General features: G+C 37.5%; 1 protein-coding gene across 2 annotated transcripts in view; it reads left to right on the top strand.

Moving 5' to 3' along the window:
- LOC122877994 (contactin-associated protein-like 4) overlaps nt 1-27,827 on the top strand; it is a 106,452-nt gene that overhangs the window by 29,926 nt on the left and 48,699 nt on the right. For both annotated transcript variants that reach the window (XM_044200262.1, XM_044200260.1), the window contains 5 exons: nt 8,122-8,315; nt 16,165-16,312; nt 17,756-17,959; nt 25,363-25,538; nt 26,183-26,329. In XM_044200262.1, coding sequence (XP_044056197.1) covers nt 8,122-8,315; nt 16,165-16,312; nt 17,756-17,959; nt 25,363-25,538; nt 26,183-26,329 — 869 coding nt within the window. The remainder of the gene's footprint in view (nt 1-8,121; nt 8,316-16,164; nt 16,313-17,755; nt 17,960-25,362; nt 25,539-26,182; nt 26,330-27,827) is intronic.

The raw sequence follows: 27,827 nt of genomic DNA, 5'->3' as shown, positions 1-27,827 counted from the left end.
TGGCCTGTATCCTAACACTGTGCCAGGAGGAAGCATCCAAAATAACATTCCCTTTGAAGCTTTCATGCTAGCCCAAATAAATCCATGTATGATTTGCAGCAATGACACATATTTACTTAATTGGAGGAATGCACAATTTTTGGGGGGGACTATTTGGAAAACTTAAGTAAATGAGAGCATGGACACCAAAATCTCCCATGTACTCTCAGTAGATTAGCATAGGATTGACCTTTTAGTAGAAAAACGGTTTGCTTTTATTGACCTCTGGATTTATACATTTTAATAATAAAACATTCTGCACTCAATACTGCAATTTAGCTAGGTTTCTTTTAAAAGCTGTTTCTGTTGAGCAACAATGTACTAATCAAACTTGCATTGATTTTAGCTTCTATTGACCAGCACATACACATCCTCAGAAAACAAGAAGGTCACACTACAAAGCTTGTGGTTAGAGAGACCTTTTTCTGTGAAATTAGGCCCATAATTCAAAACAGGAAGTGTTTAATTTTGTTCATTTTCTACAGAAAGAAAAGTGTCTGTAGCAACTGTCAAGTACCGAAAAATGTTTGGTCAGATTCATAATTGGTTACTTATTCTGTGATCAGATAGTTTCTGGTTTCATTAAAAAAATTGTTGTTGTTTAGGCAACATTTAACATTTGAGAACTTGTGTTTTCTTTTGTAAAATGAGAAAAAAGGGTTTATAGAAAAACATATCTTTATTTCTTAAACTGTCCAAAAAAGTATTGTTACCAAAACTCAGGTATTGTATCGGCACTAGTATAAAAAAATCGAATAATACCCAGCCTAGTTTTATATAAACATTTTACACCAGTTTCACAAAGCTGTTTGCGACAATTGAGCCAAACATCATTTTGGATTCATTACTTACAAATAAGTCTATATCCTAGTCACTTTTTACAACCCTGTCTCCTTAAAGTTTTATTTATATACTACTAATTGCAACAGCAAATATGTTTTAGAAGAATTATATTGCCACCTGAATTACACTTTTTCTCAACATAATTATGAAATGTTTTTAATAATCCCAAGTTGAAAAATGTTAATACAAAGTGTGTTTGGTAATTTACAATATATTTCCACTTGCAAAACAATATCTGCTTGTGCTGTGGCAAGTAAAGCGTGATTAACGTTTTTCTGTGATTGTGTTTAGGAACTCACACCACTTGGTTAAGGCTGCGGAAAGATTGTGTCTTGGTTAAATACTGAAAAAGTCGATAGTGACTTACAGCAGGAGACACTACATGTTTACTTTGTTAACATTTAACCAAAACCACAATCTTTCTTCAACCTTAACCAAAGTGCCTTTGTTGCACAAACGTAACCACACCTAAGCTTAAGCTCGGTCTCCAGTTACAAAGTCCTTGCCCACCAATTCAATTAAATTTTATCACCATCCACCTCCACCGCCTTCCTATGTACTGTACATGAATGTAGCATTTCCTTCATTGGGAAAAATGTTGCTTCCGGGCCCTTTGCCAAGCAGGGGCATTGGGGTGCAATACCTGTCCATGACGCATCATGTAGTCCCATATCACGCACCCCTCAACCTCCCATAATTAATATTCAAGTAAAAAGAAAAAAAAACTGGGACTGATTAACAATTGATGCATCTGCTGAAATGCGTGAAAATTAATTTTGTGTATTGAGGAAAGTTTTCACTGACCACCATTGATCGATGCATCATGCACATACTGTAAGACGCAGCTTATCCTGAGGAGATTCCACACTGAGATACGTCATAAAAAACGTCAGCACCGCTACTTCCCACTGCTCTGGCTGAGGGTGCTGCAGCACCTCCACCTCCAGGGGGCTGAGGTAAATCATGGGTATTGTTTCTTTTTTCATTTTCTGTCATGTTACACCACACCTCTCCCGGTGCCTTTCACATGCAATATCTTTTGTTTTAATTATTGCAAGCAGCTCAAGCTTTCCAGATAGTTTCCTATAATATTTACTATAGTGTCCTATAGTAACTGTATTGTATTGATCTGTTGCAGTTTTCAACCAACAGAGGCATTTCTTAACCATGTTGTTTTGAAGCTCTCATATTGTTTTGCTGATATAATGTCATGATGCTGTCAAGCTGTGATTTACAATGTTGCAAGGGAATCATGAAGGCATTTTGTAATACTGTGGTTTTATACGCTAAATCACAAATGGACTGCATGCATACTGTAAATTGATTTAGCAAGAAAATCACATCGAAAAAATATTGTGAAACTTATAAGAATCATAGTGCAACAGTTGCAGCAGCCTCTCACAAAAGTTCTCACAATCAGTTGCCCGTTCAAGGTGTTTCCTCTGGCTAGGGGACTGCTTGCCTGTGAACATAATCCAGGCAGCAATGATGTTTCTTGCTAAACGTATTTGGCAAACCAGTCTAGTGGTAGTATATCACGGTTTCTGGGGGACAGGGATGCATGTTATCACCGGACATACTGAAGTGTTTGCATGGAACAAAAGTGATTTACTGCCTAGTTGTACCACTGACACGTACTGTTTGACAGTGAACAGCTCTTCATGGTTAGGGGTTGAGTGTCTTATTTAAGAACATTTAAACGGTTTATTATAAGTGTGGGAAGGAGCATTATTCACACACATTTGTGTGAATATTTTTGTCATTTGTTGTCGGTTGGTCCTCTGATGTGCTTCACCCCAAAAGCCACGGTTTCCTAATTGGTTAATTCATTGTGGTAACGTGCTAATTTGAATGTTCAGCAGAGCGGCGATGCAATGTTCCTGACCTGTTTTTCACCTCAATTACCTTCCTGAGTGGGGAAAAATCTTTGGTGTCATTACAGACAGTTAGGTAGAGAAAACAAAGAGATTTACTGGATCAGAAGTGACAGGCATGCATGGCAAAAACTATTGTTTTTGTGATCAAACAACTAATGGGTAATATACACAGTGGATTTAATAAATCATTTTTTCTACTCAGATTTCCATGTGTAAACTCTATTCCTTCATTTGGGCTGTTTCTGCTTTCTTCTCCAGTTCCTGATGAGCAGAGGTATCTACCTCTCTCTCTTTGTTTCTCTCCTTCTTCCTCTCTTCCTAATTCCTCCTCTGCAATCCTGTAGATGTCAGTTCTGCCTCTCTCTCTCTCTCTCTCTCTCTCTCTCTCTCTCTTTCTCTGTCACTCTTTCTTTCCTTTGTCTGTGTTCTTCACTTCTCTCCAATCCAGTCGTAATGAGTAAAGGTCAGTGTGTCTGCTCACTCCTGTTGTCCTGTCAGTGTGCATGTCTGTTACTGAGGTACTTATTAGCTCTGGCCTTTAGTTGCTGCCCTAACGAGCAGGCAGCACAGCACTGAAACAGCCGGTGGAAGAAAAAAACACAGAAGCAAGGGGGAAAGATGACTCCTATCCATAAATCTGATTTTAATAGGTAAATAAACAAAATATCAAATCATATTGAATTTGGAATATTTATTGGTGTTGTTGGAATTTTTGTTGACACCACAAGTTTTTAGGTAGACAACAGTGCTTTGTAATATACACAAAAAAATCATGTTAGTATAAAAGTCAAAATGGCATGAAAAACGACTTCACAATTTTCAAAGTGACAAGATAACAGCATGTTGCAGTTTGGTCAAAACTGTTTCATTTCCCAAAGACAACTGAGTCTAGAAGCTCTTCTTCTAGAGTGTATTATAATTATGATAATTCTAGCATTTATTAAATTAAATCATGTTTTGCTCAAACACCCCCATTCACCTGGAAGTGGAATATATGAAACTACCAAAATTTCCTAGGTACTTGTGCTTAAATGCATCCATTTTAATACATTATGAAGTGCATAATTCACATAAATATTGTGGCCTGATGAGTTTGTGAAGTAACAAGACTAAAACTTTATCTTAGCTTGTTAGATTGCTTCTTAACACAGTTCATGGAAATTTGGTGATTAGTGCACCATGAACGTCTGGGTCAAATTTCATGGCAAATTCATCCAGTAAACCATTTTCACAGCACAATGTAATTAACAACATTAATTAACATTATTAAATGGGTGCATTATATTAGGGTTGCAACTAACATTTTTTTTTCCCATTATCGATTAATCTGCCTTTTCTCATTTAATTGATTAATCGTTTAGTCAATAAAAAGTTGAAACAGTGAGAAAATGTCATTTACAATTTCTCAAAGCCCACTTTTATGTTTTCAATTTGCTTGTTTTGTCCAACCAACAGTCCAAGACCTAAAGATATTCTATTTGTACTCATATATAACAGAGAAAAGCAGCAAATCCTCACAATCGAGAGGCTGGAACCAGAGAATATTTAGCTTGAAAAATGACTGAAATGATGGATACTCGCTCACTGGAATTTTTTACTAGGACACATAATGACTAAGCCATTGTTAATGTTATAAGATAGTGTGGACCTGTGCTTTCCTGCTACAACAAGTCAAAATGTCTGCAGTGAAAAAGGTCTGTAGTCGCTTAAATATTTCACTCTATTTCAAAGTGATCGACATTACCCTACACCACTTCCCTGGGTAAAAAAAAAAACACCTGTCAAACAGCACAGTATGTGGAACAATCCTAATGGGGTTCATGTGGGTTGTGTTACTACAATAATCATTTGCTATTTAAGTAGCCTTATAATAGATGTGATGAGATGAGGGAATGTGTCCACTTCAGACTGTGTGTCTGAAGTGCCGTGGTATTGATTTGAATGGCCTCGTGTCAGCATGACATCACCTTTGCAACACAATCTCAAGTTCTCTTTAGGCTGGCTGTTTTATAATGTGTGAGTGTGTGTATATTTGTGTGTGTGTGCTCTGTAGGGAAGAAATCCCTCCATCTGCTGTTTAGGCGCCATGGATTCGCTTTGCCCTGACTCAGCACTTTTTCTTAAACATGCACGCACACACACACCCTTCTCTTATTCAAAGTGTCGTTATCTTGTAGCAGCCTTTTCCATCACCTCCAATGTTTCTTCATAATCAGGTTCTGCCATAGCTCTCGCTTCTCTCTCTCTTTCTCCCTCTCTTACTCATTTACACACACACACACACACACACACACACACACACACACATACACACACACATACACACACACACACACACACACACTCACAAACACACCACTCCTTTGAGTGGAGGATGCTAGCAGCATCCAAAGTAGAAATGAAATTGCATCTGGGTGAATTTTGGCAATGTCTCTGCAAAGGTTAGCTACTGTTTTAAGGCACAACTCTCATTCTCTGTCTCCCTTTCTTCCTCTGCTGTCTCTCTTCTTCTTTCATGACACAAACTACATAGCTGTCTTTTCTTTTGCCTTCTCTCACCCTCTGACTTTCTGCAACAGGTTCAACATGACTGAATAAAAACACACCTATGTTAACGAATGCAGTGTCTGGTATGTCGCAGGATAGAGTTCAGACTGTGAAGTCTTGAGGGTTCCTTGTTAGTTTCCTATTTGGAAGTGGACTTCTCAGTGAGGTTAATTCAGAACCGAGACCTTTCTTTTTTCAAATCAAGCCATTTTGTTACTTGCTTGGCTTTTTGCTGAGCCATCAGTTTTAAATGCCATGTACATTTTTTTCACTTCTTATAAGACTGACTGTGCCAAAAGAAAGAAATTTGAGCTTAGGACATTAACTGGACACAAGCAAGATAATGTAGGCCTATAACTGGAGCTCATTGTAATTAAAAAAAAAATCCAGGAATTTATCAGTGTTTGTTTTGAATGTTTAAAGGTGAGTGAAAAGATCAAAAATCAGGTTGGAATTTATAATATATATTTTTTAGTATACTTTTTGCAGCATTAACACAAATGTACCCTTTCCTCCTCTTTTATGACACAAACCACACAGTGCTCACTTCTTTACCTCCACAACTTTAAAGGACTGATAATGTGTAATCAGCATTTCATTTGTGTTTTCTCCCAATTTTTCTCTTCACTTTCTTTTAACAAGTATAGATGCACCTGTTTTCATTGCAAGAGGCTTGTGTTTACTTTAAAACTTGGCGAACAATGTCTTCTTGAAGCAGGACTTTTTTATGCCTGCAAACATAATATCAGTGTGAAATCAGTTTAACAAATACACTCCTTTTTAGAAAAAAATTTGAACATTTGTTAAACACTCCTTTTTAGAAAAAAATTTGAACATTTGTTAAACACTCTAATGGAAGAGCCTTATGTATAATTAACAAAATTTGAAATCTTTCAGATTCTTCACAGTTATCACTGCAATCACTGAAACAATGTCTCCATATCAAAAATATACTGTAATTCTCTGCAGGCTTGTCTAATACAGACACAGTTGTTCCTCAAACAAATTGGGTGATCCTCTCTTTCCTCCATCCAAAACGCTGTCATTTCGATCAGCTGACAGTTTACTGACTTGACCAGCTGTCTGAAACAGGATGTTTCAGCCAGCTGTTGAAACAGGTGTCGTGCCTTATGTTCTACAACCAGCCACTGGCGTCTTGACAAGCTGGGTCGCAGGTGATGCCATCAGCTGGCTTGAGTTGAGATGAGCTCGTCGTGAATATTTGGTCTGAATTGGGCTTCAGCGACCTATCCACACAGACTGGTGTTGCTGCCAAAGGTGAAGCGGGTGAATACTTATGCAAACAAGTATTTTGTATTATACAGTTTATTTGTAATCATTTTAGATCACTTTGTAGAGATCTGTTTTCACCTTGACATTTTTCTATTCTGATCCATCTCAAAAAAGCTAAATGAAATCTACTTTGATTCAATGGTGTAAGTAAGTGAAACTTGAAAACTTGGTCTCCTATTAGTGCAAACCACATTGAACAATGTCTGTATATTAATACCATTGATGCATTTTAAACTGAAAATAAAATATTAAAAATGACCAGTCACACTGTACCTGTCAAAGATTATTTTAATACATACATTGGCATCAAAATCTAATTATTTTTATCATAGAATAATTTTACATAAGAGTTTGCCATTGCAGTGACATACATCCTACAGGGTTGCACAGTTCTGATGGGACTAACGTTTTTTAGACTACAATATGAACACAGTGTGAGTTAATCTCATACATCCCTGGACGTCCCTTTCCAGCTGCTGCAACAGCTGTCGCCAGAACAGAAAGGGAGCAAGTTACCCTGAAAAACATAGGAGGGATGTCAGCTCTGCAAATCACTATTGAAAAGAAGCTTAAGCTCAGTGATTTAGGTCATATCAGTTTGGAAATGTGAATGAACAAGCTGTTAAATGATTTCTTAGCATGTTCCACTCACCATCAGTGTTATCACCTTGGTAGCCCCATAAAAACCTGAGCAGATACATGAAATGGCAGGACACATCTTGACACGTAGTTGTGGATTAGTTGTGGAGAGTGATCACATTGCTTTAAATAGCATCCTAGTGCTTCACAGTCTAATCAATTTCCTTAAAGTGTTTGTGACTCAAATATATCCCACTTAATGTCTTTGATTATGAGGATTTATTATTCATCATCATGAAACCAGGTGAAGTGTCTGACATATTGCAGGGTTTTTAATCTGTGAGTGTATAAGGACTTAAATCAAAGCCAGAAATGGGAAAAACTATGTTCATACTGTATTTTGCAACATTTCAACTGAAAAGCAGGGCTTTCTCTGAATGTGCTCACTACTAATAACTTTAGAAGCAGAGCACTAGCTAATACAACTTCCCAGTACTTTAACTCTTCTCTTTGGCATTCCTGTCATTTGCAAACTCCTCACCACTAATCGATGGACATTACCCAAAGATATAAACAAGCAGTTTGCATTCATATCCAAACTGTGAGATTTATTATTGGCCCGCTTTAAAGTCATAGCATGGCACTTCTCTAGACTATAAATTCCCAGTTTTAAGGTTTCCTTTCAAGTAGATTAAAATGTAATGAATCACATTTCCATTCTACAATTTGTCTCTCGATCCTCGCTCTCTCTTCTGTCACCTCTGCCAGCCTCTGTATCTCCCCTCTTCTCCATCTCACACGCACAGACACACACACACAGACACACACACACACACACACACACACACACACACACACACACACACACACACATTATTACATGAAGTGAAAGGTGATTCTCATCATTAAAACACACTCTTACTTGTCTCTGTTCCCTGTGCAGGAGCTGGAGGTTGGTCTCCTCTCATCTCAGACAGATACCAGTGGTTGGAGGTGGATCTGGGGAGGCGGACCCAAATCACTGCTGTTGCCACGCAGGGCCGCTACGGCAGCTCCGATTGGCTGACGGCTTACCTGTTGATGTTCAGTGACACAGGACACAACTGGAGACAACACCGACAGGAAGACAGCTTAGGGGTAACTCTCCCGCTATAATCAGTTACAAAAACAATAAAAAAAGAAAAACTAAATACATTTTGAAAGAAACATAATGCCGCCCAGATTTTTTATTTATCATCATAATGAAAATAATAAAATAATTGTAAATAATTGTAAATTTCCATATTTTCCAAGTCTCAAAATGTTGATTGTGAACGTATCAGTAAAATGTTCACTGTCTACGTATTTCATTTGTTTTCTTCACAATTTCCGCTCTTGCTAAAAAGATATCTGCTCAAATATCTGCTCATAGCAACTAAAGCATTATTAAATTTTATAAATTTGTTCAGGCACTTACAGCACTTGGTTAAGATTTGGGAAAGAGAGTGGTCTTGGTTAAATGTTGAAAAAGTCAAGAGTGACTTGAAATGTATTGACATTTAACTGAAACCACAATCCTTTTCTAACTTTAACCAAAGAGCTTTTGTTGTCTAAACAATTACTGTTTAATCTGTTTAATTTACTGCCACTTGGCAGTATATATGGCTTATATATTTCACTTTCACATGGTAACCTCAACCCCATAAATGACCTTGTCAACTGTCTCAGTGACATTACACACTGGATGACCAAAATCTTTCTGCAGTTAAACGAAGAAAACAAGACCTTGAGAGAGATCCTTGTGGCAGGTGCCAGAGGTCAGAGACAGGAGATCCACTCTGAAACTGTCTCTGAAACCCAGTGAGCAGGTTAGAAATCTAGACGTTATCTCGGATTCAGAACTAAACTTCACAAGCCACATTACAAGTATAACTAGAACAGCATTTTACCACTTAAAAAATATTTCCAAAGTCAAATCCATCTTGTCTCAGTCAGATGCTGAAAAACTGGTTCATGTATTTATCTCCTTCAGGCTAGACTACTGTAATGCCCTTCTTGCTGGACTCCCCATAAAGACTGTGAGACGGCTCCAGCGCATTCAAAATGCTGCAGCCAGAATACTCACTGGAACAAGAAAAACTGAACATATTACTTACAGAATTGATTTCAAAATATTGCTCACTGTTTACAAATCACTTAATGATCTAGCTCCTAAATAATATATTTGATCTGCTCACTACTTACAAACCCTCCAGCACTCTCAGATCATCAGACACTGCTCTCCTAACTGTACCCATAATCAGTAGTAAATCTGGTGAAGGTGCATTCAGATATTATGGGCCCACTCTCTGGAACAAACTGCCTGATGATATAAGATGTACGACAAATGTGTCATCTTTTAAAAGCTAACTTCAGACATACCTGTTCTCTCAGGCCTATGACTAGCTAGTGCTTCTGTCTGTCTGTCTATCTGTCCGTCTGTCAGTCTGTCTGCCTGTCTGTATGTCTGTATGTCTCTCTCTCTCTCTCTTGCTCACTCTTTTTGGTTATATGTGGGTGGGTATGTTTATGGCAGGGGATGGATTTATGGATGAATTTGTTTTTAACATGTATTTCAATATGTATTCATGTTATTTTGTTCACATTTGTGGTATGTGAAGCACACTGAGCTTACACTGTATGAAATGTGCAATATAAATAAATTTGACTTGACTTGACTTAAACCTCAAACTAAACCTAAACCAGACCACCACCCTGCAACTCAGATGTGGTGCACTGATGTAGCACTTCCTATTGTCCAGTTTTTTACTAAGCTACCTGCTATAGCTCAATAAACTCCCCACTGGAAGGGTTTCAGGACAAGCACGGCGGACACAACTCGAGCCACTTTATGAGCTTTTATTGTGTACACATACACAATAATCATCCACAAGCTAGTTATATGTGACGTTTTAGCTCGTTAGTTAACTAATCAGTTAGGTTGCTAGGTTGTAAACCTGCAATGAAAACACACAAAAAAAACCCCATCAGAATTAACTAATGGAATTACACAATCACAAGATGTTAATTCTTAATCTCAATTACTAGCAACGCCAGTTTACAGACACTCACCGGCAAGTGTACCAGTCCTGATCAACAAGAGAATGAAAATTGAACCTAGGCGGCGCTTGCGCACTGACTAACTACGCAAATAAAGATACACAATCTGGTGAACTAGGAACGATAACAAAACATATCTGTAACCTAGTAAGATTATAACATATATGAAATATAACATAAATGTGCCTGCATTTAGAATAAGATGGTAAATATACACACTTATTTCTTCAAATACCCCAGAACATAATAATAACATCTATCACTTGTAATATACATACGCTAAACAAATAGTGACACCTGCTAGAAAGTTCTACACCTATATTAGAAAAAATATTGCCAGTGAACATAATCCAGGCGAATTATGTTTCCCTACCAAATGTAATTTGGAAAATATTTTAGTATTGGATATTGGAAAACAGCATCAATAAAAAAAAAAAAGTAATGCCTGCATACAGACTCCAAATCACACATTTATTTAAATGGACTATTTTATTTTTAACTAGTGAAAATGTGATTGCCATTGAAAATGTTTAGCAATAAGTTATCCACAGGAAACTTTAGCAATACAAATAAAAACACAAAGTGTGGTCAGCTGAATTAATGTGGCAAGTTAAACCCTATAATGTAGGTCAACAGGGCTAAACACATCAGCAGGTAGGGAAATGCTTGTAAAAATAATAACATTGCTTCAGACAGAAGATAAATAAGGCGTCTTATGCTCTAAACAAACTGCTTGTCTGATTGTCAAACAGCATCTGAAATCCCCTTCCCAGTACACCTTTCTGACATCACAAATGGGGCTTTATCACTTTTCAGAACAGCTATAAATACTTTTGCCTTCTGATGTTGACACATTGTACAAACTTGTTTTTTTTTCCAAGTATATCACTTAGAGACATCAAATAATGCATTTTAAAAAGGTCAACTTGCAGAGATTTGAAACACTTGTTTTGAATTTTGTTGCCTTTATTTTTTATCTTTGCTGTTGGAGCATCCTTCAATGTAGCAAGAAGCAAAGTTTAAAAAATGTTTCTGTGATGATGAAATAACTGTGACAAAAAAGACCATGAAATATCTGCTGGGTTGGATCACCTACTTAAAAAATTCTACACAAAGCAATTTGGTTTTGTACTAAAATTAATTAAAACCAATGGCTGTCTAGTTATCTAAAAACTTTGCACCATTTGTAGTTAATTGTGTTAAAAAATTTGATATTATGTATTTTAACAGCTGTGACGATAACTTGGGAGGGAGTCGTAGAAAAGGTTTCAGTCGTAGTGATCTGGACACTGTTTTCCGAATCAAGACGTTTCGTTTCAAGACGTTTCGGAAAACAGTGTCCAGATGACTACGACTGAAACCTTTTCTACGATAGAACACTCCTGGACGAATGAGGGACTACACCGTCTTGGGAGGGAGTGTAGCTCAGAACTCAGGTTCATTGAAAAAAAATACATTTGGCCTCACTGTCATTGACTTAATTCACATTTCTGTGGGGACTGGTACTGCCTGCAGCATCAAGCCTGCTCACTAGAAGCCTTTCACTTTTTATTAATAATGGATGAAACTATGAAAGGAACCTGGGAGGAATTGTTGACTGCATGGAGCTGCTGTCAAACAGTTGAACCTCTCCAGACAGTTGTTAGAAAGACTGTCTGGCGCACAAAAAGTCGCAGCTTTGATTCCTACAGCGTCAAGGGGGTCCATAAACAGTCTCCACACAAGTCGCTGATGGAACACTTGCCATTGCCAGTCTCGGTAAGAGTGTCAGCTCAGTGCCTAAAATGTGAATGAGAAATCTGACTGAGACATGCATGTGGTGACTAAATAAATGTTATGTATTGCAGCTGATACTCAAGCTCATGTGTGAAATCCTTCCTGCAGACTGGGGAGAAATTCACAGCCGAGGCACTTTCTTCTGCTGTCCTTCAGTACTGCGATTGCTTCATGTTTGCGCATATTCCCCAGTTTTTGCTTTTTCTTTCTCAAAATCCTTATTTTCCATCTTTTTATAGATTATATGTTTCAGTAAAGAGACTGCAGAATGACTGATCACCACCAAGTAAACTACTGTATGTCAGAATGACAGGAAGCCATGCAGCCCTCTGTTGATTGGACATTAGATATGATTCAGAGGCAGTCAAGCATCTCCTCTTTCCTTTATGGAAGACAGTACACACGTCTTGTTACCGTAGCAGTCCGGAGAACAGATTATGATTCTGATTTGACAGCATACGATTTTCTCACAGTGAAGGATACAAACTCTGTGATGACTCTGGGAGTCATCACTTAAAAGAGAGAACAGGGTATGTCTTCTTGCAGCTTAAAAACTTGTTGATTTGACACTTAGCATGAAAGGTGATAAACCCAGAGCTCTCAGAGTGTTTTTAAAGCTCCGTAAAGTAGTCAGGAGTGTCAGTTAAGGAGGGGATTTCACTGCAAAAACAGCTGTATCAGTCATAGCTTCTCACTGACTCCTCAGATTTCTCCCTTTGCTCTCCAGTGCTAGAAAATAAATGAGTACATTTACTTAAGTACTGTACTTAAGTACAAGTTTGAGATACTTATACTGAGTAATTCTACTCAAAGCTACTTTATACTTCTAATCCAGTATATTTCAAAGACAAATATTATATATTTTATTTATATATTTGATGGCTATAGTCACTAGTTACCTTTGAGATTAAGATTTTACATATAAAACATTGGATAAGTTTATGTGCAATACATTGTTAAAAATCAGTCCAGCTTGTGACTTAAAAAATGTGTAGTTGGGGCCTTTTGTCACATGTTTCAAGTGGTGGAAAGTAAGTTAGTACTTTTTCTCAAGTACTGTACCATTTTGATGTACTCGTACTTTACTTCAGTATTTCCATTTTATGTTACTTTAGACTTCTACTCCCCTACATTTCAGGGTGATAGTATAACACTCATAGGGCCCATTTTGCTACATTGTGTACTTTTATTTTAAGTGCATTTTGCTAATAATACTTTTAATTGAATAATATTTTTGATGTAGGACTTTTACTTGTATTGGAGTATTTTTACATTGTTGTTTTGCTAATTTTACTTTAAAAAATATGTCTATGAGTTGTTAGATTTAGACAGATGGTTTAATTTATTTATTGATTCTTTTTCATTTTCATTTTCAACATACACAAACAAAAATCTGACAGTTACAATAACTCATATCTTACATAGACAACTAATCAAACAACTCCAAAAAGCAAGCAAGTGAACAAGCACTTATAAACAAAACAAAACAAACAAACAAAAGACAATACACATACACATATGGGAATTAGTCTCCGCAAGACATAAAACTTACTAGGCTATAACAAGTGGATACATGTGCAATAGTCTAACTACATGTACATGTCTTATTAAAATAAGACACTTTAATTTGGTAACTTCCTTTCTCTAGGTCAGGACATGGTTGTCAAGAAGGGTGACCATATAAAATTCTACGTATCTAGAGATCCTATATTAATGCAAATTACTTTTTTAAGTTTAGCTATCAACAGTGCATCAGTCCAGTCTGGAATGGATTGAGCAACACTATCTCTCCATTTCCCAAAAAATGTACTTTTTGGTAACAGTAATACATTCCCATAACATGTAGATATGACACTTTATTAGACGAGCATTTCCAGAAAGTGCTGTCTGGCTGTTAACCAACACTCCACAACCTACTGGGAGTCCAATTATACTGGACTGGGCTCTTAACCAGGCGTCATTCCATTCAACATTAGTTATACTGCAGCTTAGATCCATACTCCTTTTTCAAAGATTTCTTAAATGTAGTCTGAAAATAAACTCTTAACTCAAGGTCCACTTACTAGATTTCCTCTGAGGCTTTCAGCAACATCTTGTGACCTTTATCAGATGATGAAGTTTGCTTAGTTGTTATGAATAGTAAATACGTCATTATAAGTATAATTATAATAAATACATAAGTAATTCATATGATACATAAATACATATTTTTTTTACTCAACTGTGTCATATTATGTTGTCAAACATTTATTATCTCATGCCATATCATACACCTATTACAGATGCTTTAAAGATTAAGTTATAATTGTTGACAAATATGTTCATAGATATTTAAAATGCCTTTATATCTCCTTACAACTACATTATAGTGTGTTTTTTATGCTGCTTATAAATGCTAAATAAGCACAACAATGCCTTAGTGTAGGCAATCAGGCCAAGGTTCAGCATGATCAAACATAAGGGGAATTAACATGATTACATGTGCATGATCAAACGTAATTTCCCTTACAGGGGTTACAATAAAGTAGTTGCCCCCATATCGAGAGAAATCAAAAGACCATTTGATTACTTAAGGAGAAAGTAATGGATGCATGTGAACCAGCTAATATATGATGCAAGGAGTTTGTCCGTTACCCTATTAATTATTATAATGTATCGATTGCTTCTGCAGTACTTTGATGTTTTGTTTTAGCTAAGGTGAGGATGGCTGTATCACACATAAATATGGTCATGAATAGTAAAAAATCTCAGCAGAAGTTTCTGAGAAACCCCCATCTTGGCAAAAAGATTTTGCTGATGTCATCACTTAAACAGTTACAAGTTTGTGTTTCAAGCAACTAAGTGATGCCAATGACAATTCCCATCTGAAGTGAATGCAGCATAAAGTTGCCCTTGTGCCCTTGTGTAATCCCAGCAATGGTAACTCTATGTTGTAACTAACTTGTATAGTGAAAACCATTAGTGTTAAAGTGTAACTCCCCTACCTTCAAACTAAGCTATGTTTGAACAGGCTGCTCTACTTTTACTTAAGTAGGATTTTGAATGCAGGACTTTTATCTTGTAATGGAGTATTTTTAGACTGTTGTATTGGTACTTTTACTAAAGTAAAGGACCCAAGTACTTCTTTCACCACCGTTCTCTGATTCTTTCTCATGCCCTTCCTCCTCGTTGCATTCTCTACCCTCTTCTCTCCCCTTGACTGAGGTCTTGTCAGAGACCACTCATATTTCAAAACATGCTCGGGTAAGTAAATGAGATGCCACTCTCCTCAGCCTCCTCAGCAGGAAACAGAGCCGTTTGTTGAGCTTAACGCTCCGCTGCCCAGCCGGCTCAGCCCTTCAAAGCACTGAAGACGGCACTGAGATCACAATTATGCAGAGCCAGGGAAGCCAATTTCACTCACATAGCCACACCAGCACACACTCAGTGGACATGCACATGTGAAATGACACACACTCTCAAGTAGGGAGGACAGACACGAGTAAAGCACATGCACTTGAACACATGCACACATAACCATAAATGCAGCTTCTTTTTTTCCCTCACAAATGTTAATGCGTGTGTTGCTTTGTGTGTTCCTTTTGCCCATCAACCAGAGAATCCCACCGGATTCCCACAGGCAGCTGATTGGGAAAATAGAGGCCATTAGTCTTTTTAAGAAAGGCTTGGTACGGAGACAGAATAGGTCCCAGAGTTATTGATCACTGGGCACAGAGAGGGAGAGACGTTATCAGCCATTAGGATCAATGCCTCTGTGTGCTCTAAGTTTGAAAATGCAGAAAGACTGTCTCGGGATCAGGTAGGTCAGGGAGAGTTTTTCTCCAACTCCACACAATTTCAACGAGAACTAGTGCATCTCTTTCTTTTGAAGATCCTTTCATTACAAACATGGTTGTATCTACATATACATTTTGTCAATAGAACATTGCAGCTTTTAGCTTCTAGGATGGCAGCGAAACAAAAGAGGATACACTCCCTTATACAGCTTGATTATGAGCATCAAAGTTCAAAAGGAAAAGATCCTCTGTTCCTGTCTAAGGTACTTGAGGAACTAATTACTACAAATGGTTTGCCATCAGATCTTCACTGCCGCAGCAACCAGTGAAACATGGATGTTGTTCTGTTGTTTCAGGCTTTTCCAGGTAACACTAATGCAGACACTGTGGTCCAGTACAAACTTAAACAGCCGGTGATAGCTCGCTACCTCCGCCTGATTCCTCTGGACTGGAACCCCACTGGGAGGATTGGACTCAGACTGGAGATATATGGATGTCGATATAGTAAGTCCACTCTCTGTCTTTGACTTCTTTGTCAGTATAGGCTGGTGCTAATCCTTTACAAAAATAAGATGTCTACTCAAATGAAGATATAAACCTGAAGTTATGTATCTGGATTTTTCAATTAAATTAAATTCAATTTTATTTAAATAGCGCCAATTCATAACAGAAGTTATAATATTATTTACAGAGACCCAACAAATCCCATTTTCAATCTTTCTGTTCAGGCTTATTTACATTATAGCATTTATGCTATAGCAGTACTAGAATTATTTTAGAACATTTAGGCATTTAGTGACATGGATTAAAGACGGACGCATAAACAATGTAAACAATAATCATTTTGAGATAGCAATCAATAAATCAAATGCTGTGAACAAAAATGAAAAAAAAGGTGTTTGTGGCTGTCACAGGCCTGTAACAAGTCCATCTAATCATTTCATTCAGCCTGAATATAACGCCTCTCTGCCCGTGCACTCATTTCGCATGAAAATGTGTTTTGGGGGAGTAGCTTTGGAGGGAGGCCTGAAGGGAGGGGGTGGGATTTCTTCGGTTGGATACTTTAAAAATCTAGCTGTCTCTTGCTAGTTTCTCCAACATTACCTACCCTAGCTTTAGTACTGGGTTGGCTTTGGCAGGAAATTTAGTTAATTGTTTTATAGTTCATACAATTTTTACTCACTTTTGTGACTTTTTTGTCACATCTTGTAAGAATGTGTATTGGCTGTACTTATCAGCAAATTATTTTGGGTACAGTTTGTGTGAAATAAACTACCCTCTGTGGAGAATGTTTGTTGGAAATATGGTTTGCTTTTGATAAATAAAGAAATAAAGTGTAACACTGATTATACTGGTAACAAATAAATTTTATCTTACAGATTCACAGGAATTCTGCTTTCACAACAATAAGATTTAATTACTCTCACTGGTCCTTTTTAAGGTCTGTGGTTGCTGCTCTGTAGTCATTAGCTGAAACTAGACCATATGGTTTTACTGTGTTTGAAGGGTTTGTAAATTAAGGGGCCAACGGGTTTCCGGCTCATTAGAAACAGTTTCAGAGAGGGATAAACAGAGAAATTCAATACTATCAAACAATAAAAATACTGTCATGCATTAGAAAATATAGGCTGTTGTTTGTGATATTTATAGTGACCACATTGTCTCATATGTTGTTCAATGAGAATTGAAAAAAATATTTCTTTCTTTATTCACAAGCTCACACCTCTTACAACAGGGCTTGAAGGTTTTTACATTAAAGCTACATGCTAAGTAGTTATACTACTAGCTACACATTCAGTGACATTAGTAAACTACATACAACGCTTGTGTTTAACAAACTGATTAGTCTGCAAAAGAGGCAAAATATCTGATGATTTTGAGTCCAGCTTTCTCTTCACAAAGTCCTCACTGATAAAGTTATTCCTCCAACTCTTTGTTATTCTATAGCTTCTGACGTGGCGAGCTTCGATGGCAGCAGCAGCCTGGTCTACAGGCTGAGTGTGAGGCAGACCTTACCGGCGATGGAGGTCATCTCCCTGAAGTTTAAAACCCTTACAAATTCTGGGACGCTGCTCCATGCAGAGGGACAGAGAGATCATAGCCTCACTCTGGTGTTGGAGAAAGGACGGCTGCTGCTCTACCACCAACAAGGTACATTATTCTTCCAATATTTAGATAAGGCCCTCCACTTTTCAAAATCCCGCTTTTTTTTGTACAATGTATATTGTATTTTTTACATTTTTAAAAAGGGAGTAAAAAAGGCATGTATTTTGAGTTACAGTGAGAAGGTATAATCATAATGTACTCCTCATAATAAAGAGTACCAGACACTGGACTTGAATATAAATAAAAACACATTCATTTCAGTGATATTGATAAAACTATTGACAGTGTGTGACTTTTTAAAATACATATATTTCATATTTTGATACATTTCTTATATGTTGTGATTGAAGTTGCAAATGGAACATTATCTATTGATGGTGCCATAAATAATGTGCCATAGATCTACCAGTCCTATTCTTCAAAGTATAGCTTATGTCCCTAAATGAATACCACAGCATGTGATGTTCAGTAGGGTTCTGCGTTAAAAATGCAGAGAACAAGATAGCTTTTTCTGATGCCACTTTTCTGGCAGAATGATTAAACTAAGCATGATACCCATCTTAATCAAAATGCGTTGCTTTTAAGTAGCTGGGAATATGATAACCAATGGTACGCCCTTGCACAACATATACATTACAATACATTACAATACATAAGAGCAATATGAAAATGTTTGTACAAAAGAAATCCAGTAGTGCAACTCCTGCAGTCATGATGTGTGTACTATATATAAGTATAGGTAGGTAGGTTCTTACTTTAAGCCTCAAGTCCTGCTGGTTTTCGTTCTTGACATACTGTATATTCATGGACTATTTGACACCTGGCACACCAAGTGAATGCAGTTAAGTTTTTGATAGGATAAAAAACAGCAGTAGTCGACTTCCTGAGGACAAGTCTATGAAAGCCTATGATGTTGGGGAGGCTGAAACTTTGGATGTTTGAATTTAATTAAGTATTTTGGAACTTCTCTTGGACGACTTTTCTGGCAAAGTTTGCAGTTTTATCTGTCTGTTCATTCATTGTTCATTGCTCTGAGTAAATGTCAGCTAAACGCCTAAACCGTACGGTGTAATTATGCACTCACTCGGGCTCCAGAGGATCCACCATCCCGTCTCTATATAAGGAATTTCATATCTAGCACATTTTTGTCCCCACAATGAAATGGAGGGAGCTTCAAGTCGGCCTCCATCCATCTGCTGGTTTGTTTGCGTGATTGTCAGATGTGATTTCTAAGATACCACTGATCCAATTTTGAGGAAACTCAGGGGAATTATGCTTCTTTCTGCTTTTGCTGATTAGCTCAATATAGTGTTTATTTGTTTATCCATATGTCTCAAGTAATATCTCAGACAAAACTAATCAGATTTTGAAGAAACTTTGGGAATTAGTGTAGTTTACCATTGGAGGCATGCCGATACATTTTAATACAAGGAAACATACATGTTGTTGATTGACTGTGAAAGGGGACAGCATCATTTGTTGGGGAAAACATGTTTAATCTTATTTTAGTTTTTTTCTTTTTCGCCATGTTTTTCTGAGACTCACTTTCCCTCAATCAACTGTGTCTCTCTGTTCCTCGCTCTGTTTTGCTCTCAACTTGACATCCTCTCTCGTATTCGCTCTCTTTTAATCTATGATGGATGCTAGCAACATGTGTTAAGGATGAACTCTGTGGAGCACAGTGGGCTAGCACAGCATAACATGATCCATGGCCTCTATCTGCACAGAATAGAGCACTGTGGAGGCTATGTGTGTGTGTGTATATGTGTGTGTGTGTGTGTGTGTGTGTGTGTGTGTGTGTGTGTGTGTGTGTGTGTGTGTGTGTGTGTGTTAATGCAAACGAGGTTAAACCTGAGGTGTTGTTAGACTGCCAGGCCGTCGTATTATCACCATATGGCATACCTCTCATCAACCATGCCATCTGGCTGCTTGAGTACTCTGCAGCTCTGCTCACCAACCGTTCCTTTCCTTCCTTCATTTTTGAAGTTTTTCCTATAATTTCTTTAATTATTACATCCCGGGAATATGTAACATTTTTTTTCAGGAAATTTCTTTCTTAGAGTAAGTTTGATTTTAAACAAAGAACTTAATTAAAGGATAGGTTCACCTTTTTGGAAGTCTGACTTAACACAATATTCTCATGCCCATATGCACATTGAAACCTTCTTCCTCTCCATACTGGCCTTCAAGAGATTTGTGATGGGGACAGCGTAAGGGTATGTTACTGTAGGTCAGGTTTAGAGAATGGTGTCACCTGTCAGAAGGCCTAATGATAGGTCAAACATCATTAACAACATTAATACTGGGCTTCCATAGGAATGCTCACCCTACTTTTGGCACATTTCACCATGTAGAAATGTGGTATAATCATTATAGTGCTGACCTGAGTTTAGAATTATGTGCAAGAGCAAGGAAGGTCGCAGTCAGACATTTTTGCATGTTGTTTCAGTGATTTTAGGCATGGGATAATTGTTCTTGGACATTTAGCTGTAAACATTAGGGCTATATACTGTATGCACTTCACCTGTTGAATTACATGCTGCACTCTGATTTAGGAATGGAGCCTCCATCTAGCATGTGTGCAGAGAAAATATTGGAAAAAATATTTTTTTAGAATAAGCTTTATTTTATTTGTGTTAGTATTTTGGGGGAAATATTTTGACTTTTTTAGATAGTTGACATTAGAGATGAAATGAGAGAGAAATAGGGAATGACATAAAACAAAAGTCCCCTTCCGGACGTGAACTGGGGATGTTGCAGTGGTCTGCGCCTTCACCCCCATAGGTCACCAGGGCGTCTCTAAGCTGCCATTTTGGCATGAAAAGTAGTTGGAAGAAATTGCTGCGGTGGAAAAGTTGATCCAGTTACATTACAGTAATGATTTCAAGGTTGAAGTTGAATCTATACAGGTAGCTACAACAGTACGATGATGTTTGAAGAAGACACCCTTCATTCAGTACATACAACAGTCTTCAATATGTGACCATGGAGGCACACACATGCTAAAAATCCTGGGTGTTTTAACTCGGAAAGGGAGTCGATTTTGGCGAGAATCTAAATTTGCTGTATTCAGCCATAGTTTATACCGCTCTCTCTGCTTTCCTCCATCCTCCACACTTGTCTTAACCTCTCTAGGTCAGTCACTCTATACATTCTTACAATGAAAACAGAATATTGTCCAATTCCCTCTAGTTGGGAAGGGGTGGAAGAGTATTAATTCCCTGGTGGTATTGTCTGTCAGCGGTAGAGAGGTGTTATCTGCAAAAGCCATCAGTCTAACATCAGCTCCCTGAGTGATGCCTGTCACATCTGCCTGCTAGACCCGAGCTGATAGTCAACAAACTGCTCAAAGAACTCTGGGTAGCCGGGAACGAAAATAAACACTGCTCGTTTTTGTAACGGAGCAGAGATTAGATTGAGCTATGATAATCCAATAGTGAGGAAAAAAAACATCCTCTGCCTCAATCACAGTGCTGTCACTGCATGCTTCTTTCTCTGGCTCTCTTTGTTTCCCTGCCTGCCTGGCTGCCCCCTTACTGCTTTTTCTATTTTCCTCTCTCTCCGTTGTTATTTATCACAGCCTTTCTCATGTCGCCACAGTTCTGCCCCTGCTAGATTTTTTTCAGAGGCGATTATTTGCCTTTTTCAATTGCATGCTCTTTGTCTTTCTCTCCTCTCGCTCTCTTTCTTCCTCTTTTTCACACATCCCCTCCCTCCCTCAAACTCTCTTAGGAGTTTGCAGTCGGCAGACAGTGTAATTTAGATCAATAGCCTGGAGCATCCACCCTGAGCCACAGCATGCTCCTCCACAGTCAGCTGTTGGCTCAAGAGAAGAGAAGAGAAGCTCAAACTATGGGAGCAAAAATAAAACCTGAAGATTTAGATGCATTATCTCCATAGCTCCAGAGTGTATGTTATTCTCTGAGGCTCTTCTTACTTATCTTGCCCATTTGGCAACCTGATCCTGTCCCGGGCCTCTCTTTAACAATGATACATGTCGCATCATGTGGAAAACATGCTGGCTGAGACACAGAAGAGCTAAAGACAGCTAATGATGGCTAACAATGGGCATCAGGGATATGTGTAGCTTATGAACACACAAACATAAAGAGCTCAGCCAGAGCAGATGTGTTTTTGTGAGCATAACAGCCATTACCATGTATTAATGATGAATTAAAACAGAAAAACAGACATATACAGACAGACCAATTGGCAGTACACAAGCAGACAGACGACAAACAGATAAATACAACAGTGAGACACCCTCTCTATCTCCCTGTGGCTGTCCAAGCAGTTGGAATAATTGGCTGGCTCATTAAGATTTATGTCCGCTATCGAAAACCATCTCATTTCCTCTCTGCTTTACATTTATCAAAATGTCAGTTTGCTATAATGTAGCACACTGCTTCATAATTCAGTTAAATTCTGAACAGTCACTGGGAAGCTGTAATACACTACAGTAAACACACTGAGGGCGAGTGTGTCCTGCTCCAATGCGTTCTGGACAAATGGTGTTAAGTATTGCTGACTAAATTGGGATGGCATCACAGAGGTGTGCAGGGCAAGCTGCATGTTAAGTGAAAACCTGTCTTTTCTTTGTATCCTCAATAATAAGGACATGCTGTGGTTACTTTCTGGTTGCTAGCTGTGCTTTGGTGTGATAAAACACAGAATGTTTCAGATTTTACAGTAACAAAACATCAACATGATCACATAGGCTTTCACTAATCGCACAGAGCAACAAAAGCTACAACCAGATCTTCCCCAAGGCATCTGCACTGTTGAAAAGAGATGAATCTCTCTGGACGAAGTGTGCCAGTTGGCAGATAAAATAGAAGACGATGAATTGTGGTGATTACTGTTGCATTTGCTACTCTATTCCACTTTTTCTACAATGATTTACAGTGAGCCTCCAGGAGTTTCTGTTGTAAACAGCCTCATAAGAATTTCAGTCAGCAGCCTCTGTATTTTCAGTGGAGCCTGAAACTGCTAAGATAGCCATGGGACTCTTACTGTAACACACTCATCTGCTGTATAATAAGTTGCTTACTGCTACACAGATAAGTTACACAGAGAAAGAGAGAGAGAAAACCAGTGTACTTTTGTGTATTTTGTGTATTTTAGTCATTATTTTTGATAGTAGATAGTAGAGAGGTAACAGAAAATAAAGGGAGAGAGAAGGGATGACATGCAACAGAAGTCCATGGTCTGACTCAAACCAGGGACGTTGTGATTACATGGTCAGTGACTTAAACCTCCAGGTGACCAGGATGTACAATGACCAATTTTTTTTATTATCACCAGTTGGCTTATTTGGCTTATTGAAACGGGGCAGAGGACAGAAGTAAATTTTTCCTATAGAATTCCCAAAATATAAAACAAATTATATAGGGAAATATATACAGTAGGAAGGGTCTTATTTTCTCAGTTAATCAATTAATCACTTGATCTATACAATGTTAAAAAATAGTGAAAAATCTATTTCTCACAATTTCCTTTAGACCAAGTTGACGTCTTCAAATTGATTGTTTTCTACAAACAACACTTCAAAACCCAAAGATATTCAGTTTACTATCACATACATCACATTTGAGAACCTGGAACCAGAGAATCTTTGGCAGTTTTGCATGAAAAATTACTTAAATGCTTAATCGATTATCAAAATAGTTGGTGATTAATTTTCTACTTATCCATTCATCGACTAATTGTTTCAGCCGTATATATATAACTTATTATTTATTATAAAGCATGACATGCTTTCATTTATGTTTTCTTCCTGATCTTTAAAAGTTTTATTAATGTGATCAAGTTTTAAGTGGCATAATATATAATATAATAATAATAACTAGTCGTTTCAGTTCATGTACTGTTAGTTCTTTTTATGTATTCATTATATGTGCTATTTACTTTACTCTGTTTATGAACATGCTTTGGCAACATGATTTTTGATCAAAACGTCCAATGAATTGAATTAAAGATACAGAGAGAGACATGACACAACTGTAACATTCTTGCCATGAATATCACTGTGCTGTTTCCTTTTTTTCCAGTTTGTTTAATGGTAATAAACTCAATTCCCAACTGTGACTAAAGCTGAGAATTGGTTTAGAGAAAGTACATTATTTTTACAGTCAAGCTGTATTTCAAATGGTAGCACCATGTGACGTTGAAATGCTGAAACAATTATAACAGTCTGTCTCCTGATAAGACCTGTCATTGTCGTCCTTCATAAACAGATTTAGAGCTTGAGCAAAGAGCCATAATGGAATAGCAGACAGAATATGATAAGGTGATATTGCCCCAGGGAGCTGTCTGGAACAGTAGACTCTTGGAAAGTGAAAACTCGTGTTCATCGCAGACTCCTCAGCTTAAAGACAAGAACATTCAATATTAGTCTACTCAGTATGGATAAATCAAGCAGTAATTGCCTCACAATGTCCTCACAGGTATGCAGGCAGAGGAGGAATGAGGGAAATTAAGACTGACAGATAGTGAGAAAGGGAGAGGGAGTTTCATGAATGAAAGTTAAGTGTTTCTACAATTGTTTGCCCTCAGATTTCTGGTATTGATCACACCCTCTCTATTTCCACTTATTCAAGCTGTAACCAAATATGTCACCTCATTAAATGGCCTAACCATGAAAGGAATATTAGACATTTTGGGAAATGCTGTTATTAACTCTCATGTCTGTATGTTAAGTAAGGAGCCGGAGCCAGGAGGTTATTAGCTTAGCTTAGTATAAAGACTGGAAGCAGGGGGTAAACAGGTGGCATCTATCTATCTATCTATCTATCTATCTATCTATCTATCTATCTATCTATCTATCTATCTATCTATCTATCTATCTATCTATCTATCTATCTATCTATCTATCTATCTATCTATCTATCTATCTATCTATCTATCTATCTATCTATCTATCTATCTATCTATCTATCAACACGTTAGGAGATGCAGAGATGGATCCACCAATTTGGACCTGCTGGTGTTGGGTCTGTCATTAATTATGTCCTGCTGTCATTTTGCAGCATCATCATTTATTGTGGTGGGTCCTCTTCCCTCCCAGCATACAGATATATGCGCTCTAATGAGAGAGGATGACCTCAGTGACCTGCTCAGTGTTTGAAACAAAGATGAAAACATTCCACTGAAGCTGCAACGTTTCCACGACTTTTTGTTTTGATAAATCAAACACGAACCTTCCTTTTAATTCTCCTACTGCCAGAAATAAGAGGCAAAATTATTTTTTCAAGCATGTTTGTCCTTGTTAAAAATGCATTATGGAGGAGGACACACAGAATGCTGACTGTGAAGTGTTTCTGAGGTGTATACCTCAAGTTCCTCAGCAGGAAGTGCACACAAGAGGATTTCTGCATTTGCTGGAGTCATTGCTCTGCTATCAAATGCACCATCATTGATTGTTTTTCACATCCTCACCTCTCTTGCAGGTGTGAGTTCATCATCTGGCGGTCAGCTTCTTGTTTCTCTGGGAAGTCTGCTTGATGACCAGCACTGGCACCATGTAAAGCTGGAGCGGCTCAGCACTCACCTCAACCTCACCGTGGATAAAAACACTCATCAGGTTCACATACCAGCTGAGCTCAGCCACTGGGACATTCACCAGGTGAGAGGAAATTGACAGCATTTAGGGAACACAAAAACAACACATATTTATTTATTTATTTTTTTTGTGTCAGACACTAATCTCCTGTAGACTTGAAAGGTGGCTGGAGAAAGTTTGTAGTCTCATCCTTTGAATATTGTATAGCTATAATCATATTTAATTTATGTTAGTTACTTTGGAACTCAAAAGTCACCAGTTCTTGTGTTGTAAAAATCTTTCAAAACTTTTATATAAATATAAATAGAAACTTCAGCACTTCTCCAGCCGCTTACAATTTGTTTACTAGTCTGAAGTTTGCTTTTGCAGTTTACTGATTGGCTCCCAGGCATGTCACTGTTTCATTTATTGAGTAACTTTCTCCTTAAATAAACCAAACACCAGTCTCAAGGTAACCAGTTCTATTGACCTATAAAAAAGCAGAAAGTGTCTATGTGCAAAAAAACAGCAAACTAACCCACAAACAAGCTTGACAGAGTTGTGCATTTAGCCGTATTCTAGTGAAATATATCTGTAGAGCATCCCGAGTCTATGAATGAAGTCTGAGTTTCTGTGAATGACAAAAATACAAACTTTTTACAGTAACCTTTGAAGTCTATAAGAGTGACTGATTTTACATATATCACATGTGTTGTTTTCTTGTGCAGCTAAGTCTGGGAACAGTCCAGGGCCATGGACTGCAAAAACCCATCCTGTCCAACAGGAACTTCCATGGCTGCCTGGAAAACCTGCTGTATAACAACCTCAACCTGATAGACCTGGCTAAAAAGAACAACCACCAGGTCTCTGTAGTGGTAAGTTATTCTGTTTCAGCATCTTTGGAACATCAGAAATCTGCCACTCAGCGTTCATCAGAACCCTTTTATGGAACAAAACATTTGTTCATCAATCTTAAAATTCATGGATGGATGGCTTTAGTTACAGTTACAGCTCTGTGAAACTCTGTTTATCCATTCAGCAGCAGCAAATTTGAATTCTGAAACAATTTTGAATTAAATTAACTGCATGTTTTTCTTTTTTACTGATTACAAAATTTAGAATTCTAGATTTATCTCTGAGGCTCATGGGTAATGTAGTGTTAAGTGCTACTGTAGTAGATTAAACTGACTAGAAAACAATTGATTTCTCAGAATAAGAATACGTTTTTTCTTCTATTAACATGTCAAGTTACATATTTTTAATGAATCTTCATTATTACATTACAGTTTGGTCATGTATCATTGTACACTATGATGTCACTCTAAACTGTGTATCGTGAAATATTGTGTCTACTGTATATTGACATATAGGGTTACTGTTTATGGTTTATGGTGAGATAACACATTCAATACATCTTTGTTGTTTACAAGAATGCTGTATATCTGCCATTATATATTTTGCATGTATTGTGAATCATTTACTGAGCAATTGTACAATTTGAACATATGTTTCTGATGTTGAATTCCTTTACTTCCTGGCTTCAACTTAGCAACAACACATACATGAAACCTTTGTGTGTGTATTTGTGTATACAAAACAGCAGTCAACAAAGACACAATGTTACTTTTGGTAAAATGGTTTGGTACCTTCTCATGAGCCTAGTGAAGTCCTGTAAGTGTCACCTTGGATATCTCTTGATCATGCCATTTTTTGGTCCTGTGGTTTCTCAGTTGTTAACATCCTTTATCGATCATTATAATCAAATGCTGCCATGATGGGAAACTTTAGAACAAGTTATCACTTTTCAGACTTTTTGTACTCTTCCTCCCACTGTGTTGTTGTCCCTCTTACCTCATCAGTATCATTATTATGCTAATAGTCACTGTCATGATTATTATCATTATTTTCATCATCTGCATCATCATCCTCTTTATTTTAATATTCGTCATCATCATCATTGCCATTAGCATCATCCTAATCTCCTTCATTATCATCACCAGTGTCATCACTTGCACATTTTAGAGTTACAAAGCCCACAGCAAAAAACTAGAGAAGAAAAGTACAAAGTTAGAGAGGAAGAAAAATTATCAATGTGGAAAGGAGATAGAGAATGAAAATGAGGAGATGTGAGGAAAGAAGGAGACAGGGAGGATGGAAAGAAAAACTGGCACTTTCTGATGCATGTTAGTCATCACAGAAAATTTTATTTAATATGAATTTTGTTTGCATGACCATGGGAGTTAATGTACAATTTGTGCCTCACATTGTGCTGTATAGGAGATTTACCCTGAATACATTACAAAACAATACTAACAACATCATATATCCATTGTGCTACTTATCTTTATTTCCCTCCATATGTTATTTAGTTTT

The sequence above is a fragment of the Siniperca chuatsi genome, linkage group LG6, assembly GCF_020085105.1.
Source record: "Siniperca chuatsi isolate FFG_IHB_CAS linkage group LG6, ASM2008510v1, whole genome shotgun sequence".
Taxonomy (NCBI): domain Eukaryota; kingdom Metazoa; phylum Chordata; class Actinopteri; order Centrarchiformes; family Sinipercidae; genus Siniperca; species Siniperca chuatsi.
Note: the sequence above shows the minus strand (reverse complement) of the source record. Positions and strands in the feature narration are given on the sequence as shown.